Here is a 20,836-nt window from a genome sequence, read left to right on the forward strand (position 1 = left end):
ACACCTAGTGTGGTAAAGTGTTTGGTGCTACAGTAAGAAAGGTTATCTCCCAAGGAGCGGGAGATACAGACTCTACTGCAGCCAGTGGACCCCTGAGATGCAGGTGGCCACTGGCTGTGCTGTAGCTGACCTCCTCAAGTGGAGGAGAGACAGACTGTACTGCAGCCAAGGATTCCCTGATGGATTGGGAATCAGACTGTACTGCAGCCAAGGATTCCCTGATGGATTGGGAATCAAACTGTATTGCAGCCAGTGGACTCTTATGGGGTAGAGCCCCCTGACTGAACTGCAAGGAGACTTCCTGAGCCCTTGCAGCTAATTGACACCTGGAGAGTTAGTGTCACGAGTAGTACAGTGAGACTGATCACTCAAGGGATGAGTGACAGCCAGAAGAGTCAGACAGGCCAGGTTCGGCAACACACGCGTAGATAAGGTACAGAGACAGAAGGCTGATTCGGTAACCGGGTACAGGCAAGGTTGGCAACTGGTAGTCAGATATGCGAGGTACCGAATCAGAAAGCAGGAGAGAGGTCAGCAAAGCTAAAGATCATAACAAGTATCAATATAGCACAATCCTAGTCTGAGGTGTGAGGTCCTTGGTCTCGACACCCGGGAACTAGTCTGAAGTATAACACAGTAATCTCCTAGAATTAGGTGTGAGGTCCTTGGTCTCAACACCCGGGAACTAGTCTGAAGAATAACACAGTAATATCCTAGACTTAGGTGTGAGGTCCTTGGTCTCAACACCCGGGAACTAGACTGAAGTATAACACAGCAATATCCTAGACTAGGGTGTGAGGTCCTTGGTCTCAACACCCGGGAACTAGACTAAAGTATAGCACAGTAAACTCCTAAAGCGGAATCTGGCTAAGTGTGAATTCCCAGTTCCAACTGTTTCTAACACACTGTAGGATCTGACTGGTCTGAGTGCTCACACATGAGTATTCGCAAAGGCAGACAAGCAAGTTCTATATATACATCCAGCGCTCCGCAGCGCCGCCCCAGCCACTCAGCCAATCAGGAGTCCAGCTGGGATCAGCTGATTCCCCTTCTGCTGGCATAAAGGTCCTGTCGCCTGGCGTGCGCGCACGCGTATCTCTTCATCTGTGTGCACTAGAAGGACCAGCCAAACCAGAGACATGTTGTTGCGCGGAAACAGCCACTGGCTTGAACGCGGAGACAGCCGCCCTGCCGCTTGTCTGCGCAGCGGCATGTCCGCTATTCATTACAGAACTATTTGAGAAAAGGTAAAGATTCCTCATGGGGAAGGGGTATCAGCTAATGATTGGAATGAAGTTCAATAATTGGTTAAAGTTTCTCTTTAATAACATCTAATCTCCACCTTGTTGATTTGTCTTGTAGCTCTAAACTATTTTTACTTTCCTATAGACAGAACTTTGAGAACCTTGAGCTTCTGAAGATAGTCAGATTTCCACATCAGTAAGGGATCCCTGAATGTTTTACAACAATGCCACCATAACTCCTTCCTGTTCCTCTCTTACAGTTTCATGGTTACTCCAGCACATATGAGCAAGTTCTGAAAACATTCAACATTGTCTTCACCTCCCTGTTCTCTCTGGAATGTATCCTGAAAATCATGGCTTTCGGGGCTCTGGTGAGTATCTTTTGGAGTTCTTCATGTCCATGATCTCTGCCGATCTCTACAGATATTTTATTGGTGGATGTTATGCTGCAGAATTGAGGAATACAGTTGAGGGGGATAACTGTGTCCAAAATGAACCATGCACAGCAATCCACAGAAAGTGGCTATTCAGAAAGCAGGGCCCCTACGGAGAGAGGGGAGTGATCTAGGGAGGTCCTTTCATGATAGGGTCTAGCTGAGGGAAGCAGGTATTAAAGGTTTAAGTGGGGAGGAGTATATGGGGCCCTCTGATTAGCAGGGATATAAATAAATAGGTTGGTGGCTGGTGCATTGTTTAAACTGGGGAAGTGCACTGGAAGATGCCTCCTCCCTCTCTCTATTTATGTTTTTTTTCTTTTTTTCCTTTGTTGGATATTTGGGATGCTCAGTTATGTGTTGTCTTTGCAGCTGGAGGGGTAAGGTCTCCGGTGGTGGGACAATATTTGTGGTGGTGAGGATTCATCTCAGTGTGTATACCTCCAATTTATGTGGTCTTCAGTTTGTAATAGTGCTGTCGTGAGGCATGCAGCTGTCCCTGAGCCGGCGGCCAGTGCCGAGAAGCCGGTTTACATTGGCTGCTCGCCCATTTGGGTGCTTAAAGAAAACCTGAACTGAAAAGTAAAAGTCAAAATAAGCATACACAAGTCATACTTACCTTCCATGTAGTCTACTCCTCAGTGTCTTTCTCCTCTCCTGTCCCGTGTCCTATTTGTTCACTGTGATCAAGGGAATTTTCCGTCCTCCATTTTGAAAATGGGCATTACCCATAACAGCTTTCTGGTCAGCACACAGTTAAACTGTAACATCGCCCACTTGAACCATAGGGAAAGATGGACATTACCTGGTACATCAGTTTTCCTCTCAGCTATAACTGACAGCAACTGATATTTTATTGACAGCAACTGATATATTTCAGATCTGACAAAATATTGTCAGAACTGGAAGGGATTATTGTCAGAAGAAAATGGTGAGCTTCTGTGAGGAACTGATGGCAAGATAACTATGTAATGTTCATTTGAAGTTACCTCATGTGTTTATTTTAAATATTTTTACTCAGTACAGGTTCTCTTTAAGCCTCTGGATAGGGATGGTCAATGAGATGCAAATAATTTCGAGTTGATGCAGCAATATGTACATTTTGTATGCAAACTTATGTAGCTTGAACATGAACCAATCATATCCTGCTGAGGTAAAATTTGATTGGTCCATTTTCAACCTGCATCAATTTGCATACAAAATTTACATAATCCTGCATCAGCTTGAAATTATTTGTTTCTCATTGACCATCCCTACCTCCAGATCCCTCTTACTCCTTTTATTATAAATGTGTTACTTTAATGTTTGGATTGTGTTATATATTTTGTTAAATAAAGAAAGAGCTGCTTTGGCCTATTTTTTTTTTCATTGTAAAAGCTGACCTTGTCATAGTTATTTAGCTGTTTAGGCGGTTGCTGGTTTAGGGGTGGACAACCAGTAGGCTATGCTCCTATCATGATCATAGCAAGCGGATGTTTGCCCCGGACAAGCTTTCACTGAAACTAGCCATACACGTGTCAATTAATGCCCAATCTAGCAAGTGATTGATCTCCAAACTGAAATGAGTCAGGTAGAACGGATTGATGTTCCACCTCGTCTCACATGCTTTCAATTAGATTTCAGCAGAAAGGCACCCTATAGGTTATATCGCTTGATGAAGTGCAAAGCTATGTAGCCGTCAATCGCCTGTTACTCCTGCCCCTGTAACTTCAGCCAGTCATGGCCGGTGTGACGCAAGAGAAGTGCGCCCTCTACGTATCTCTCCAGCAGCCGTCGGAGAAATACGTAGAGAGCGCACTTCCCTTGCAACGGACTAGCCGCGACTGGCTGAAGTTACGGGACTCGGTACCGGAGTTGGAGAAGGCTGAGGACGGCTGTGTGGGAGCAATCTGTGCGGATGGGGCTGGAGGATGCCACAGGTATGTATAAAACTTTTGTTATAATTCGTCTCTGGTACACTTTAAAGTGAACCTCGAGACTAAAAATATACTCAGCAGCACTGAAAAGGCCTGGTGTTTCTTTAACAGTTTCACAGCATCAGAACTTTATTTTTCTTATCCAAGCCTCATTTTTGGCTGCACAGAAGCTAAGCTCCGCCCCATCATAGAAAATGGCCCGGGTATTCTTCCCCTGATACTGTGCTAAGCATGATGGGATTTCTGATGTTGTTGTTCTCGTTGCCTAGCAACTGGGAGGGGTGATCAGGACACAGGACAGTTGGAACTGTGTCTAATGCTCCCTGTCACCTCCTTTCAACCGAAAAAGATGGCTGCCCTCATGAAATCACAAACATTTGCCTGTTCTTTTAAAACAGGGTGGGTAAGAGATCATATTATCTATCTATTTTAATTAACATAACTAATGTAACTTAATGACAGTATGTTTGTTTAGGCTGAAGTTCCTCTTTAAGTATGACTGGATTAGTCACATGCTTGTTTTGGATGGGTGATTCTGACTCTACTGATGTGTAAAAGATCAGCAGGGCTGCCGGGCAACTGGTATTGTTTAAAAGGAAATAAATATTGCAGCCCTCATAGCCCTCTCTTCAGTTGTCCTTTAAGCAAGTATGTTGAAGCCAATAGATCACCAGCAGATTTGATCAAAGATATTTCTTATAGAGTACTGTATGTAATAATGATTAAAAAGTAAGATTTTGTATTGATTTCTTCTTGTTGCCTTATCTGTTAATAAAGAATTGTTAACCATATTTTTCTCTTTTCTAGAACTATTTTCGTGATGCTTGGAATGTCTTTGATTTTGTGACGGTTCTCGGCAGCATTACTGACATTGTAGTAACCGAGTTCTGGGTAAGTGCAGAGAAGTGGGTGGGGCTGAGGGAGATCTCTCTGCAGAGCATCTGGGGCTTGTCCTGTGTGAGGCGAGAGTGGGTAACGTGGTTCACTGTGGCTTGTCCTGTGTGAGGCGAGAGTGGGTAACGTGGATCTCTGTGGCTTGTCCTGTGTGAGGCGAGAGTGGGTTACGTGGCTTGTCCTGTGTGAGGCAAGAGTGGGAAACGTGGATCTCTGTGGCTTGTCATGTGTGAGGCGAGAGTGGGTAACGTGGTTCACTGTGGCTTGTCCTGTGTGAGGCGAGAGTGGGTAATGTGGATCTCTGTGGCTTGTCCTGTGTGAGGCGAGAGTGGGTTACGTGGCTTGTCCTGTGTGAGGCAAGAGTGGGAAACGTGAAACTGTGGCTTGTCCTGTGAGGCGAGAGTGGGTATCGTGGCTCACTGTGGCTTGTCATGTGTGAGGCGAGAGTCGGTAACATGGCTCTCTGTGGCTTGTCATGTGTGAGGCGAGAGTGGGTAACGTGGCTCACTGTGGCTTGTCATGTGTGAGGTGAGAGTGGGTAACATGGCTCTCTGTGGCTTGTCCTGTGTGAGGCGAGAGTGGGTAACGTGGCTCTCTGTCGCTTGTCCTGTGTGAGGCGAGAGTGTGTAACGTGGCTCACTGTGGCTTGTCCTGTGTGAGGCGAGAGTGTGTAACGTGGCTCACTGTGGCTTGTCCTGTGTGAGGCGAGAGTGTGTAACGTGGCTCACTGTGGCTTGTCCTGTGTGAGGCGAGAGTGGGTAATGTGGCTCACTGTCACTTGTCCTGTGTGAGGCGAGAGTGGGTAACGTGGGTCACTGTGACTTGTCCTGTGTGAGGCGAGAGTGGGTATTGTGGCTCACTGTCACTTGTCCTGTGTGAGGCGAGAGTGGGTAATGTGGGTCACTGTGGCTTGTCCTGTGTGAGGCGAGAGTGTGTAACGTGGCTCACTGTGGCTTGTCCTGTGTGAGGCGAGAGTGTGTAACGTGGCTCACTGTGGCTTGTCCTGTGTGAGGCGAGAGTGGGTAATGTGGCTCACTGTCACTTGTCCTGTGTGAGGCGAGAGTGGGTAACGTGGGTCACTGTGACTTGTCCTGTGTGAGGCGAGAGTGGGTATTGTGGCTCACTGTCACTTGTCCTGTGTGAGGCGAGAGTGGGTAATGTGGGTCACTGTGGCTTGTCTTGTGTGAGGCGAGAGTAGGTATCGTGGCTCATTGTGGCCGGGCTGTTGATATGTGTTGGCGTCTGCTCTTCAGTTAGCTGTATGTGTGACTGGTGGTATGATGATATTTACTGAGCACTTGTGCATAGATTTTCATTTTACACTCAGAACAAGAATTAAAGTGAAAAAAGTGCCCCAAATCGGTACTTACCACAATAAAGGCAAGCCTCTGGATTATCCAAAGGCTTCCACCTCTACTGGCCCTTCCAGCTCTGTCTCCTCCACAAAACCATGGATGGATTGTGCATGCCCAGTGGCATGGACCTAATCTGCCTCAGCTTTATCCGCCAAGACCTAAGCGAGTCTGTGCTACTGCCCAGGTGGCTGAATTTCAGCAGGACACAGCGTTGGAACGGCAAGGTGGAGGGAGATGAGGGAAACCTCTGATGGATCCAGACTAATCAGACTAATAGAACTGATCCGAAATTTATTTTTTTCTGACCCAGTAGTTGAACTCTTGACCTCGTGCTTCACAGGCAGAAGCAGAACCTCTAGTTGACATAGGCTGGCTAGAATCAATCCGAAATTTGCAGCAACAGAACAATCGATAGACCGATCCTTCATCATCGATTGGCATTATTAATGGTATCCAGTTGATTGTACGCTCAATCGTTTGGGGGCGGGGCCCAGTACATTGTCTTACATCTCTAGGCCAACATTTAGCTGTACATGTCTGACTCACAGCTTGTCCTTAAGGGTACCCGAGGAGACGTGACATGAGATAAACAAGTGTATGTACAGTGCCTAGCATATTAATAGCCGGGCTGTTTTATTTTTATTTTTTTTTCTGCCTGAAAGAGTTAACCTTCAGGCATGCAGGTGACAGTTTCTGATGGATTATAGTGTAACCCTCAGTGATAAGGCATTACAGCCATAAAATTCTTTCCTAGAGAGAAGCGCTTCTGAGCTCAGGGATAAATAAAAAAGGCCAGTAGTTCATATATTTTAGCTCTGGCACACTTAATAGACTGCCATTGGTAAGTAACAAAACATTTACTTTGTAAATGTTTAAACATAAAAAAATGTATGGGATAGCTAAAAAAAAAAGGGGGGTCGTTTTTAGGAGTAGGAGGATAGATACAATTGTTTATCTCATCAGTTTATTTTCACCTAGGCTAGCACTTAGCTGTAATTAGTACAAATGATGCCTCCCCCATCATTAGCCATCAAAAACTATTTACTTAATAGCTATAGTTTCAGAATTCTAGCGTTTAAATGGCATGATGGTGATCTGTGTGACATAATGTGACAGAATGCAGCTTACTTTACAGTGTTGCGTAATCATCCACTGACCTCCTACTATGTATAATATGGAGCTCCTGTTGGCAAATTATTGCAGCAGTGTGCATGAGAATCTTGGCCTGTGCTCTACTAAGCAATTGCAGTGCTCTGCTGGAATGTGTTAAGTGAATACTACAGCGTTCTGTTGGGAGGTGCTGTGTTGGAAGGTGCGTGTGTATAATGCAGCCGTGTGCTGGAAGGTGTGTGTGTATAATGCAGCCGTGTGCTGGAAGGTGTGTGTGTATAATGTAGCGCTCTGATGAAAGGTGTGTGTGTGTGTATATAATGCAGCCATGTGCTGGAAGGTGTGTGTGTATAATGCAGCGCTCTGATGAAATGTGTGTGTATAATGCAGCGCTCTAATGAGAGGTGTGTGTGTATAATGTAGTGCTCTGATGAAAGGTGTGTGTGTATAATGCAGCGCTCTGATGAAAGGTGTGTGTGTATAATGCAGCGCTCTGATGAAAGGTGTGTGTGTATAATGCAGCCGTGTGCTGGAAGGTGTGTGTGTATAATGCAGCGCTCTGATGAAAGGTGTGTGTGTATAATGCAGCGCTCTGATGAAAGGTGTGTGTGTATAATGCAGCGCTCTGATGAAAGGTGTGTGTGTATAATGCAGCCGTGTGCTGGAAGGTGTGTGTGTGTGTATAATGCAGCGCTCTGATGAAATGTGTGTGTATAATGCAGCGCTCTGATGAAAGGTGTGTGTGTATAATGCAGTGCTCTGTTGGAAGGTGTGTGTCTTTAATGCAGCCGTGTGCTGCAAGGTGTGTGTGTGTAATGCTGTGCTCAGTTGGGAGGTGTGTGTGTAATGCAGCACTCTGTTGGAATGTGTGCATAATGCAGTACTCTGTTTGGAGGTGCGTGTTTAAAGAGAACCCGAGGCGGGGTTCTGACAATGCAATCCACGTACAGAGACTAAGTCTGCCTATACTGCCCAGCCTCTGTTGCTATTTCAATCCCCCCTAAGTTTCCCCTACGCTCTGCAATCCCCCATAAATCACAGCCGCGCTCTGCAGACTGTGTTTACATCTGTACTGTCACTCTCGCCACTCCCCTGCCTCCTGCATAGCTCCGGTCCCGCCCACGTCCCTTCCCTCCAATCAGCGGGGAGGGAAGGGACATGGGTGGGGCCCGGAGCAATGCAGGAGGCGGGGGGAGCGGCAGACTGACAGTACAGAGATAAACACAGCCGCTGTGACACACTGCGTGTCGGCAGTGCGACTGTGATTTATGGGGGATAGCAGAGCGCAGGGGGGGCTTAGGGGGGATTGAGATAGCAACAAAGGCTGGGCAGTATAGGCAGACCCAGTCTCTGTATGTGGATTGCACTGTCAGAACCCCACCTTGGGTTCTCAGTCTGCTGGAAGGTTTGTGTGTATAGTTTAATGCTCTTTTGGGCGGTGTGTGTTCAATGTAGCGCTCTGCTGGAAAGTGTGTGTGTAATGCAGCACTCTGTTGGGAGGTGTGTGTGTGTAATGCAGCACTCTGTTGCAATGTGTGCATAATGTAGTGCTCTGTTGTAATGTGTGTATAATGCAATTCTCTGTTGTAATGTGTGTATAATGCAGTGCTCTGTTGAAAGGTGTGTTTGTGTGTACCATTCAGCGCTCTTTGTGCGTAAAATGAAAGGTGGTTGGAAGGTTTGTGTGTGTGTGTATAATGTAGTGCTGTGTTGGAATGTGTGCGTGTATAATGCACTACTCTGTCTGTGTATAATGCAGCACTCTGTGTGTTTATAATTCAGCACCCTGTGTGTGTATAATTCAGCACCCTGTGTGTGTGTAATATAGTGCTGTGTTGGAATGTGTGCGTGTATAATGCAGCGCTCTGTGTGTGTAATATAGTGCTGTGTTGGTTTAAGTATGTGTGTATAATGCAGCACTCTGTGTGTGTGTAATATAGTGCTGTGTTGGTTTAAGTATGTGTGTATAATGCAGCGCTCTGTGTGTGTGTGTAATATAGTGCTGACTGTGTTGGTTTAAGTATGTGTGTATAATGCAGCGCTCTGTGTGTGTAATATAGTGCTGTGTTGGTTTAAGTATGTGTGTATAATGCAGCGCTCTGTGTGTGTGTGTAATATAGTGCTGTGTTGGTTTAAGTATGTGTGTATAATGCAGCGCTCTGTGTGTGTAATATAGTGCTGTGTTGGTTTAAGTATGTGTGTATAATGCAGCGCTCTGTGTGTGTATAATGTAGTGCTGTGTTGGTTTAAGTATGTGTGTATAATGCAGCGCTCTGTGTGTGTATAATGTAGTGCTGTGTTGGTTTAAGTATGTGTGTATAATGCAGCGCTCTGTGTGTGTATAATGTAGTGCTGTGTTGGTTTAAGTATGTGTGTATAATGCAGCGCTCTGTGTGTGTATAATGCAGCACTCTGTGTGTGTATAATGCAGCGCTCTGTGTGTGTATAATGCAGCGCTCTGTGTGTGTATAATGCAGCGCTCTGTGTGTGTATAATGCAGCGCTCTGTGTGTGTATAATGCAGTGCTGTGTTGGAATGTATATGTGTGTGTGTGTGTATATACAGTAATGCAATGCTCTGTTGATACATTTGCAGTGGAGCACATATAGTGAACTGTTCTATTACACTGCATGTATGAATAGTGCAAAGCTCTGCGGGAATATGTACAGTACATGGGAATAATATAGTGCTATATTGTATTATATTTATGATTAATGCAGCGCAGTCTTGGAATGGGTATGAGTATCATACTGCTCAGCATTAATGTGTATATGACTGATGCAGTGCACTGGGGGAAATTGTATGTTACTAATGCAGTGCACTAGGTCCTAGGTTCTCAACGTGTGGTACGCGTACCCCAGGGGGTACGTCTGATGGTTCCAGGGGGTACTCGGGCTTGATATACTTAACCAAGAATAACAAATTTAGAGTTGTAGAAAATTAGAAATCTTATTTAAACACCACCAATTTAGTGTTTTAGCTAATTAAAAGCAATAGTAAATGCTTGGAAATTGTTTAGAATCTATTATCATGTACTACCATTAAATATATATTTGTCAAGGGGTACTTGTGATAATGTTTACTATGGTAGGGGGTACTTGGCGAGTACAGGGCTTTAAAAGGGGTACATACCATTCAAATGTTGAGAAACACTGCACTAGGTGGCCTGTGTCTTAATAATGCAGTGCTGAGATTCACTGGATGGCATAGACATGGTAGGGTGGCAGAGATAGTAGTGGTGTAACAATGCTCAATCAATCACTGCATTGGCTCTTCACTGGTGTTATTGAGGTAATGATTAAAATATCTGATGAAAGGATATAACCATTAATAAACTCTTCCCCAGTCCATTACTGGACACCTCTCACTAGGTTAAAGTGTAATGGGACCATAAGCAATTCACTAGCTAAACCTTGTCACAGGGCCCCTAGGAACCTGCCTAACTTTCCCTGTGATTGAACTGGCTCCGGCAGTGTGTGTGTTTATATTTACACGCCATCACATATATGATATATATAAATCATGTATGACATACATGTGAGTAGTGTAGTGCTTTTCTGAAGTGAAGAATACTTGAAGGTGTGCTGGGTATAATGTGGATGGTGTGGTATGTTGGCTCTGCTGTGTGTAAGAATGCTTTGTATCAATGCGTCTGAATAATTTGGGGCTCCACTGGAATGTATAAGTAAATAGAGCAATGCTGTCCTTTAATGTGTGAGAGAATATGTTTGTGTATCGTTGTAATGTATGTGGATGAGCGATACAAGTTGAGTATAGTGTGATGTTTTGTGTGTGGTACAAGCCTTTTACTGCATAAAACAGTTGCTCTTTCAGGATGGCTCTGTGTGGGTGGTCCAGTGGGCGGAACAATGCTCCTAGTGGGTGGTACAGTGCTCTGCGTGGGTGGTGCAGTGCTCATTGGGATTCTATCTCTCCTATAATGATCAGTTTATCTCTGTCTTGTCTTTTTCATGTCTCTCTCTATCCCTCTGATATTTTGGCCCCCGGCAAAAAATAACTCATCCAATCAAAATGCACTATGAATCTCATGTGTCCATCCATGAAACTGGTCTGTGACTTCATGCCAACTACACCCCACCTCCCCCATATACCTAACAATCCTCACCCCCCAACCCCACGCACAATTTCCTGCTGCAACCTCCTCCATCTACAACTGCATCGCAGAACCCGGTTGGTTTGTAATTTATGACCTAATGCATAAACATTAGCTGTTTGCATGTCAGAGGCTGTGCACTCCAGTCCACCCCATCCCTCACTCCTGATTCGTCTCTCAGAAATACAGTCTCCTCCTAACCAGCAGGTGTTTATTCCTGATGCTGTACTAAACCAGTACTCTGTACATAACATGTCACTGCTTCCACCAGTTACATGTCAGTCTGCTCTTACTAATGACATATCATAAGCCTTCACTCTACATATCACTCAGCCTTCTCGCCATCCCCCAGATTGTGGACACTTTTGAATTTTAAGATTTTCTTTAAAATCTCCATTAACAGAAGAAGATGCAAACGTACTACATTAGCTGATTTTGCTCCTATGGGGAAAAAAAGTAGAGGAGGCAAATCTCCATTGCTTATCTGTACCAAGCCTTGTCTATACTTCTTATCTTCACTTCCTTACTTTTACCCTAGCACTATACAATATAGCTGATTGCTTTGTTTCTGTGAGTGCAGGGAGCCTCCTGCTGTTCCCTTCTCCATAGAACAATACATGCAGTCTCCTGCCTCTGTTCTCCCTCCCCTCCCCACTTGACAGCACATGCAGTCTCCTGCCTCTGTTCTCCCTTCCCTCCCCACTTGACAGCACATGCAGCCTCCTGCCTTTGTTCTCCCTCCCCTCCCCACTTGACAGCACATGCAGTCTCCTGCCTTTGTTCTCCCTTCCCTCCCAACTTGACAGCACATGCAGTCTTCTGCCTCTGTTCTCCCTTCCCTCCCCACTTGACAGCACATGCAGTCTTCTGCCTCTGTTCTCCCTTCCCTCCCCACTTGACAGCACATGCAGTCTCCTGCCTCTGTTCTCCCTCCCCTCCCCACTTGACAGCACATGCAGTCTCCTGCCTCTTCTCTCCCTTCCCTCCCCACTTGACAGCACATGCAGCCTCCTGCCTTTGTTCTCCCTTCCCTCCCCACTTGACAGCACATGCAGCCTCCTGCCTTTGTTCTCCCTTCCCTCCCCACTTGACAGCACATGCAGACTCCTGCCTCTGCTCTCCCTTCCCTCCCCACTTGACAGCACATACAGCCTCCTGCCTTTGTTCTCCCTTCCCTCCCCACTTGACAGCACATGCAGTCTCCTGCCTCTGCTCTCCCTTCCCTCCCCACTTGACAGCACATGCAGCCTCCTGCCTTTGTTCTCCCTTCCCTCCCCACTTGACAGCACATGCAGTCTCCTGCCTCTGCTCTCCCTTCCCTCCCCACTTGACAGCACAGGCAGTCTCCTGCCTCTGTTCTCCCTCCCCTCCCCACTTGACAGTACATGCAGTCTCCTGCCTCTGCTCTCCCTTCCCTCCCCACTTGACAGCACATGCAGTCTCCTGCCTTTGTTCTCCCTTCCCTCCCAACTTGACAGCACATGCAGTCTCCTGCCTCTGTTCTCCCTCCCCTCCCCACTTGACAGCACATGCAGTCTTCTGCCTCTGTTCTCCCTTCCCTCCCCACTTGACAGCACATGCAGCCTCCTGCCTTTGTTCTCCCTTCCCTCCCCACTTGACAGCACATGCAGCCTCCTGCCTTTGTTCTCCCTTCCCTCCCCACTTGACAGCACATGCAGTCTCCTGCCTCTGCTCTCCCTTCCCTCCCCACTTGACAGCACAGGCAGTCTCCTGCCTCTGTTCTCCCTCCCCTCCCCACTTGACAGTACATGCAGTCTCCTGCCTCTGCTCTCCCTTCCCTCCCCACTTGACAGCACATGCAGTCTCCTGCCTTTGTTCTCCCTTCCCTCCCAACTTGACAGCACATGCAGTCTCCTGCCTCTGTTCTCCCTCCCCTCCCCACTTGACAGCACATGCAGTCTTCTGCCTCTGTTCTCCCTTCCCTCCCCACTTGACAGCACATGCAGCCTCCTGCCTTTGTTCTCCCTTCCCTCCCCACTTGACAGCACATGCAGTCTCCTGCCTCTGTTCTCCCTTCCCTCCCCACTTGACAGCACATGCAGCCTCCTGCCTTTGTTCTCCCTTCCCTCCCCACTTGACAGCACATGCAGTCTCCAGCCTCTGCTCTCCCTTCCCTCCCCACTTGACAGCACAGGCAGTCTCCTGCCTCTGTTCTCCCTCCCCTCCCCACTTGACAGTACATGCAGTCTCCTGCCTCTGCTCTCCCTTCCCTCCCAACTTGACAGCACATGCAGTCTTCTGCCTCTGTTCTCCCTTCCCTCCCCACTTGACAGTACATGCAGTCTTCTGCCTCTGTTCTCCCTTCCCTCCCCACTTGACAGCACATGCAGCCTCCTGCCTTTGTTCTCCCTTCCCTCCCCACTTGACAGCACATGCAGCCTCCTGCCTTTGTTCTCCCTTCCCTCCCCACTTGACAGCACATGCAGACTCCTGCCTCTGCTCTCCCTTCCCTCCCCACTTGACAGCACATACAGCCTCCTGCCTTTGTTCTCCCTTCCCTCCCCACTTGACAGCACATGCAGTCTCCTGCCTCTGCTCTCCCTTCCCTCCCCACTTGACAGCACAGGCAGTCTCCTGCCTCTGTTCTCCCTCCCCTCCCCACTTGACAGTACATGCAGTCTCCTGCCTCTGCTCTCCCTTCCCTCCCCACTTGACAGCACATGCAGTCTCCTGCCTCTGCTCTCCCTTCCCTCCCCACTTGACAGCACATGCAGTCTCCTGCCTTTGTTCTCCCTTCCCTCCCAACTTGACAGCACATGCAGTCTCCTGCCTCTGTTCTCCCTCCCCTCCCCACTTGACAGCACATGCAGTCTTCTGCCTCTGTTCTCCCTTCCCTCCCCACTTGACAGCACATGCAGCCTCCTGCCTTTGTTCTCCCTTCCCTCCCCACTTGACAGCACATGCAGTCTCCTGCCTCTGTTCTCCCTTCCCTCCCCACTTGACAGCACATGCAGCCTCCTGCCTTTGTTCTCCCTTCCCTCCCCACTTGACAGCACATGCAGTCTCCTGCCTCTGCTCTCCCTTCCCTCCCCACTTGACAGCACAGGCAGTCTCCTGCCTCTGTTCTCCCTCCCCTCCCCACTTGACAGTACATGCAGTCTCCTGCCTCTGCTCTCCCTTCCCTCCCCACTTGACAGCACAGGCAGTCTCCTGCGTTTGTTCTCCCCCCCCCCCCCCCCCCCACAAACTTGACAGCACATGCAGTCTCCTGCCTTTGTTCTCCCTTCCCTCCCCACTTGACAGCACATGCAGTCTCCTGCCTCTGCTCTCCCTTCCCTCCCCGCTTGACAGTACATGCAGCCTCCTGCCTTTGTTCTCTTTTCCCTCTCCATAGGACAGTATATACAGCCTTCTGCTGCTCCCCCACCCCTTTCTAAATTATAGTGCCTGCAGCTCATTCAACCCAATTGGCTCTTTTAGCGGGTTGCTCCACCCAGCTACTTTTGGTAAACACCCGGCTGTCATTGGCTCCCCACCTCCTATGCTGTAAGCAGAGTTGCACAGAGAAGCGCCGCCCCTGCTTTCCCCCATCATGCCACCTGGCTGGAAAACATTTCTGGGGAGAACACTGCAATTGCATATGAACTGTCACTGGTTGCCAACAGACTGCCTCCTGAAATTATTGTGAATAACTGGCTGCCAAGACGCTGCTGTCTCTGTGGGGCCGAATCGTATTGTTAGTTTTGTGTTAAGGAAGCGAAGTGATGACAAGGGCTACAGACTAGGGGTGGTCAATGAGATGCAAATAATATCAAGTTGATGCAACATTATGCACATTTTGTGTGCAACTTGAAAATGAACCAATCAAATCCTGCCGAGGTAAAAATCGATGGGTCCATTTTCAAGCTGCATAATTTTGCTTGCAGCATTTGCATAATCCTGCATCAACATTATTTGCATCTCATTGACCATCCCTACTAGAGACCAATCTCTATGAAGCACCCTCTGCCAGGAGCAAGATGGATAATGTAATATATCTGATTTCTGATCAGGGGCCACTTTTCAAGTTTTCTGTTATATGAAAAAAAAAAAAAAAAGAAAAATTAAATTGGAAAATCCAAAAGCACATTTGCCTTTGCGTGTGGTTTTCAGGGTAATTTCTAGTTGTCCTCCTCAAAATCATAACAGTTTAGCATTGATGCCGAATGACCAGACCATTAGAATTGGCCAAAACACCTCCATCACCCAATGCAAACCAGCCTGGGCTGTCCAAGCTAAAAGCTAACTCCATCTTTGTGGCTAAATCGCTTCTCTAAGCAAATACAGCAAAAGAGCTTTGCCTTTGTGAATAGGATTATTCCTTTCATCCAATTATACCTGTAGAGAAACTTGCCGTTTGCACCGTGCCCAATGAAAAATGTTCAAATTTAGTCTCTTGGGAAATGTAGAAATAAAGGGCTTGATTTGCTGTGGTATTTCTTGGCCAACAGCAACAGCGCTCAGCTGCTTCTTCTGTGTAGGTAACTTGGCACTGATTTCTTCTCAGTGTGTGGGTCAGTGCATGAAGATATTTTGACACATAGGCAATAGGTTGGGCACCTGATCTAAAGCCGAAGGCACAAAGTCATTGAATTGAGATGTGAGTGTTGTGGTGGGGTCCAATCACCTGGAAGGTTAGGATAGGGGATGGTTGGCGCTATTACTTAGGGTTAGGGGAAAGGTCGGGTGTCTAGAAGGGAATTTGTGTTAAAGAGGAACTGTAGTGAAAATAACATAATGAATACCGTAATTGATTACAATATTCATTTATTCATTATTTAGTCGGTGTTTGTCCATTGTAAAATCTTTCCTCTCCCTAATTTACATTCTGAAATGTATCACAGTTAGTGACCATTTTAGTCCTGTCCAATCATATCCATGGAATGTTTGTTCGCTGAGCATTCTGAAGCCATTACAAAATATACCTGGTTTGCCACAATGCTTGGGGGTGGGGGGTGGGGGGGGGATTCCAAATAGGTAATCAGCCTAGGCTTATCACTAAGCAGTCATATAGTGCTAACTAATTACCAACTTTGCCCAAATCAACACTCCTGCATTGAAATGTACACCCTGGACAGATCTAGCCTGAAGTTATAATAAACCAATATTTATGTGGCAAGGGCTTGTAACCCTCCTCTGGCTTACATCGGACTGTATCGAGGCCTGCGTAGTGGTCAGTAAACACGTGGCAGTATTAATTACTGAGCTCTAATGCTTTACCCAACAACATCATATTTGTCTCAGAGTTGGAGTTACTCTTTCGTCCTCTTTGGAGCGGGCAGCCCAGCCTGTGTGTGACCAGTCTCACTCCTTTGTGCTGGCAACTTTGACCTTGTAAGGCAAGCAACAAAAACAATCAGGCCTGTAAACGTAATTTAGCACCTGCCATGTTGCCTTGTTTGTACAGGCTCTTGAGGTAGCCATGGTACCCTATGTAATCTTGTCGCCAAGGAATGCCGTAACTATGGGGGCATTATATATAATGCAGGTAATTCAAATTCAAACAAAAAAATACAAACCTGTCCCACTTATCACAATGGAAACTTCAGAAATCTCTTTACAAAAATGGAGCAAACCAGCTCACCCCCCCTTCTTTTTTTAAAATATGATATATCAACTTATTCCACTCACTCGCCTTACAGTGTCAAACTTGCCAGAAAGCTGGAGTAATCTTATTGCACCTCTGTTAAAGTGCACCTGTCACTCAGTCATGCCCCCACCATCCTGCGGGCCGACCGAACTGCAGCCTATCCATTCTTGGGAAAGTGGTGACATTGCTGCGTTGTCCCATCATCCTGCAGAATTGATAAGCTGCCTCTTTGAAATCTTAATGGCTGTAGCACTGGACGGCAGGCACACTTTAATAGCACACTGCATCACTGAGGAGTACATGCCCCCCTTCCTTTATTTCAGGGCTCCGGTGGCCTTGTCTCTGAGCTCAGCCTTTTTCTCTATCTGCCAAAACGAGACCTTTGTGAACTGTCCTCTCCTTCCCCTCTTCCACCCCAGACCCCCTGCAGTTTGAGAACTGAGCTCTGCATGCCTTTGCCCCTTCCACTCCTGTGAGGATTTTGGCTCTGCCTTTTGCTGTGCATGTTGCATTGTCCCAGCCAAACACCAGGCAGCTTCTGGGGTACCTTCAACAATGGCCACAACTATGACTCAGACAGAAGGTGCATTTGTTTATTGCGCTCCCTATCCTTGCAATAAGGCATTTCACAGCACTTTTCAGAGTACAGTGACCCGATCACATCATCGCCTTTGGTCAATTCTAAGTCATGTTTTGTTAGAAAGCTTATAAAACTTTGACAAATAAATATTTGCTGTGGAGTACCCGGGCTTGACACTGGATTTTCTAATGAGAAATCCCAGCTTTTCTTGCATCCTCTGGAACGATTAACTTTTAACTAAATAAACCTTCCACTTCCTTCACCAAAATAAACTCGTGTGCACCCACGACATGCTGTAGACACTCTTGTCATTTTATCAGACGGTCACCCGGTGCCCATTTAGTCGTAGATGAGTAATTAGTACCCTCTGCCATTTCTGAAGATGACTAAACAATCCTGTAGTTCTTTCTTATTTATCCTGAAATATGACACCCTTCAGCTTTGTAGGTCAGCAACTGACACACATATAGCCATGTACATTAATCATGTCTGGGTACTCAATCTTTGTAAATGTATATGTTGCTTGAGTGCAAGTACCAAAAGGGTCCCTGCAAATACTGTACTAAAAGAGTGCCTGCAAGTTTCTTACAAAAAGGGTGCCTACATACATCGTATCGAAAGGGTGCCTTAAAGTACTGTACCCAAATTGTGCCTGCCAATACAGTACCACAAAGGTTCCTGCAATCCTGGCAATCCAGTGCCTAAAACTAATCCCCCCTCCTAGTGCCTAAACATACCCTCCCCCTCCTAGTGCCTAAACCTATCCTCCCCCTCCTAGTGCATAAACATACCCTCCCCCTCCTAGTGCCTAAACATACCCTCCCCCTCCTAGTGCCTAAACATACCCTCCCCCTTCTAGTGCCTAAACCTACCCTCCTCCTCCTAGTGCCTAAACCTATCCTCCCCCTCCTAGTGCCTAAACATACCCTCCCCCTCCTAGTGCCTAAACCTATCCTCCCCATCCTAGTGCCTAAACCTATCCTCCCCCTCCTAGTGCCTAAACATACACTCCCCCTCCTAGTGCCTAAACATACCCTCCCCCTCCTAGTGCCTAAACATACCCTCCCCCTCCTAGTGCCTAAACCTATCCTCCCCTCCTAGTGCCTAAACCTATCCTCCCCCTCCTAGTGCCTAAACCTATCCCCCCCCCCTCCTAGTGCCTAAACCTATCCTCCCCCTCCCAGTGCCTAAACCTATCCTCCCCCTCCCAGTGCCTAAACCTATCTTCCTCCTCCTAGTGCCTAAAACGAATTCCCCTCCTAGTGCCTATACCTATCCCCCCCCCTCTCCTAGTGCCTAAACCTATCCTCCCCCTCCTAGTGCCTAAACCTATCCTCCCCCTCCCAGTGCCTAAACCTATCTTCCTCCTCCTAGTGCCTAAAACTAATTCCCCTCCTAATGCCTAAAGCTAATCCCCTCTCCTAATGCCTATATCTAACCTCCCCCTCCTAGTGCATGAACCTAACCTCCCCTCCTCGTGCGTAAAATACCCCTTCTCCTCCCCCCCCCCTTCCCCCTGCTTAATGCGGATCCGAGATGAAAAACTAACTATAACAAGTACTAGAAGAAGATGAAGCGCGCCATAGTGCATTAAATGTGTAGGAGTTTTTATTAACAATTAAAAGTTATACTCACAAACATGAGTGATAAAAATCGCATCTCAGCGGACTGCCAGCCGCTTGCCTCTGCAGTGGGGGATGGCGCGCTGTGGCCATAACTATAACAAGTAACTTGTCTATATATCTTATCTAAAGTTTAACAGTATATTATTGATTCTTCCTGTGATACAATGAAAGCAGCCATGTTCTGCTTCTTGTGATCATTACACACAGGCAAGCTGCGCTGTATCTCCACCCCTCAGCCTGTGAAAACTTCACTCCCCTCTCCTCCTCCATCTGCCTCTGAAATCTCTGACTAGTAAGTAACACCTCCTCCTGCCCAGACTAAGCTCCCATAAGCCCTTGCTGCATGGGTCTCAGAGTGCCTAGGCGCTGGAGGAGCTGTGGGCGAGGCTTGTTTAGTTTATAGGGAATTGGGGTATTAAAACAAAACAAAAAAGTATTTGGCTTGAGGAATGCCCTATAGACTATATGAAAGGAACAAAATTATGCAATGAGTAAAATGTATCTCGGATCCACTTTAAAACCTAATAGTAATACAAAATGGTAAGTTGTCGCGCCACTATAAACAGCAGCTGTATCTGATGAGAGATATCCCACTTCCTCAATGCAACTAAAATCATACAAAATATCACACAGCGCTAAATTGATTCTAACCTGAATTGGTTAGTGAATCTTTATTGTAAAATACAAGTGATTCAAATAGTAAAATGCAGAACATCAAAAGCCCCTCTCCAATGGGGAAATCAATAATGAGGTCTGCAATCAAAACACATAATTACATATGCAAATGCAAATAAAAATTTATTAAAAACTTAAAAATCAATAATTTTCTAGCTTTGTTATTAAAGTTTACTAATAGTCAAATTGACTTGTGCATAATACTCAATACTTAGATATGTAGCTGGTAATGTGTCTCTTCGGGAGCACTGTACCTTCCTGATATGAAAATGCAAGGGATCCAATATCCAGTTATAAAGGTATTTCCTGTAGGTGCCAATATTGTTAGGGTAATGGTATCCTGCTCCTTTCAGAGCGGTATCTGTGTTGCTAATGCAATTGCCTATAAGTCTTTGGCATATAATGATGAATTATCAATTCCTTCAGAACATATGAAATGGTTGGACTGAATTCCACCAACCGTACTCAAGATCCTCAGTTGAGTAGTTATAGCACAGGTACTGTTCTGGGAGCCGCTCGATCCCACTGGCTCCGGCCGGCAGCACAGAGGGAGAGACTTGCCTGGCTGCTTGGTAGAAGATGCAGCATCAGGCGTTTTGCTCGGCTCCCATAGGTTGTAAGGAGCACTCCAGCCATAGATGTCAAACGCCGGAGCTTTGTTCTCTCTAATGCTCACGGCTTGCGCTGGATAGCCGCGCCTCCTCCCCGTAGCACGTGATGTCACACGTGATGATGCCTACTGCTGACATTTCGGGAGGAACACCTCTGTTTCTCAAAGATGGCAACACAGGGAATAGAGGGGGCTGGCTTTTAAGATGTTTGGCTGCGCTGCATGTCTATTGTTATTCAAATGCATGCAATTCTAATTCTTTATTGAATCCGTGTGGTATCAGAGTATTCAGGTTATATATCCAATTGGATTCCCTTCTAGACATATGCATAATAAAATCTCCTCCCCTCCAAGGTTTCTCGACTTGTTCCACTGCACAGAATTTTGTTCCCTTAAAGGAACAGTTAGAATATCCAATTAGAAAAGATTGCGCTCCAAAGGAAAACCACTTAACCAGGGGCTCGCAGCTCAATCAAAGTCACCGCTCTTTGATACACCAATATCAGTACAAACACACCGGGCTCTTCAATCCTGTGACCCCCACTACAGAGGCCCACAGATCATCCTTGGAATATAATCACAGAAAGCCACATATAGTGCTGAATAACGTTTTGTAAAAGGGACCCTTTTCACCACTCCTTGCACTCCACCGCGAGCCCCCTGATGAGTCATTTATGACGAAACGCGTA

The 20,836-nt window shown here is 46.6% G+C and overlaps 1 protein-coding gene across 1 annotated transcript in view; it reads left to right on the forward strand.

The window, feature by feature from the left end:
* Window positions 1-20,836, forward strand: part of CACNA1A (calcium voltage-gated channel subunit alpha1 A) — a 313,214-nt gene that overhangs the window by 185,687 nt on the left and 106,691 nt on the right. Inside the window, exons 29-30 of the mRNA XM_068274204.1 lie at window positions 1,505-1,615; window positions 4,402-4,485. Coding sequence (XP_068130305.1) covers window positions 1,505-1,615; window positions 4,402-4,485 — 195 coding nt within the window. The remainder of the gene's footprint in view (window positions 1-1,504; window positions 1,616-4,401; window positions 4,486-20,836) is intronic.

The sequence above is a fragment of the Hyperolius riggenbachi genome, chromosome 3 (assembly GCF_040937935.1).
Source record: "Hyperolius riggenbachi isolate aHypRig1 chromosome 3, aHypRig1.pri, whole genome shotgun sequence".
Classification (NCBI taxonomy): Eukaryota; Metazoa; Chordata; class Amphibia; order Anura; family Hyperoliidae; genus Hyperolius; species Hyperolius riggenbachi.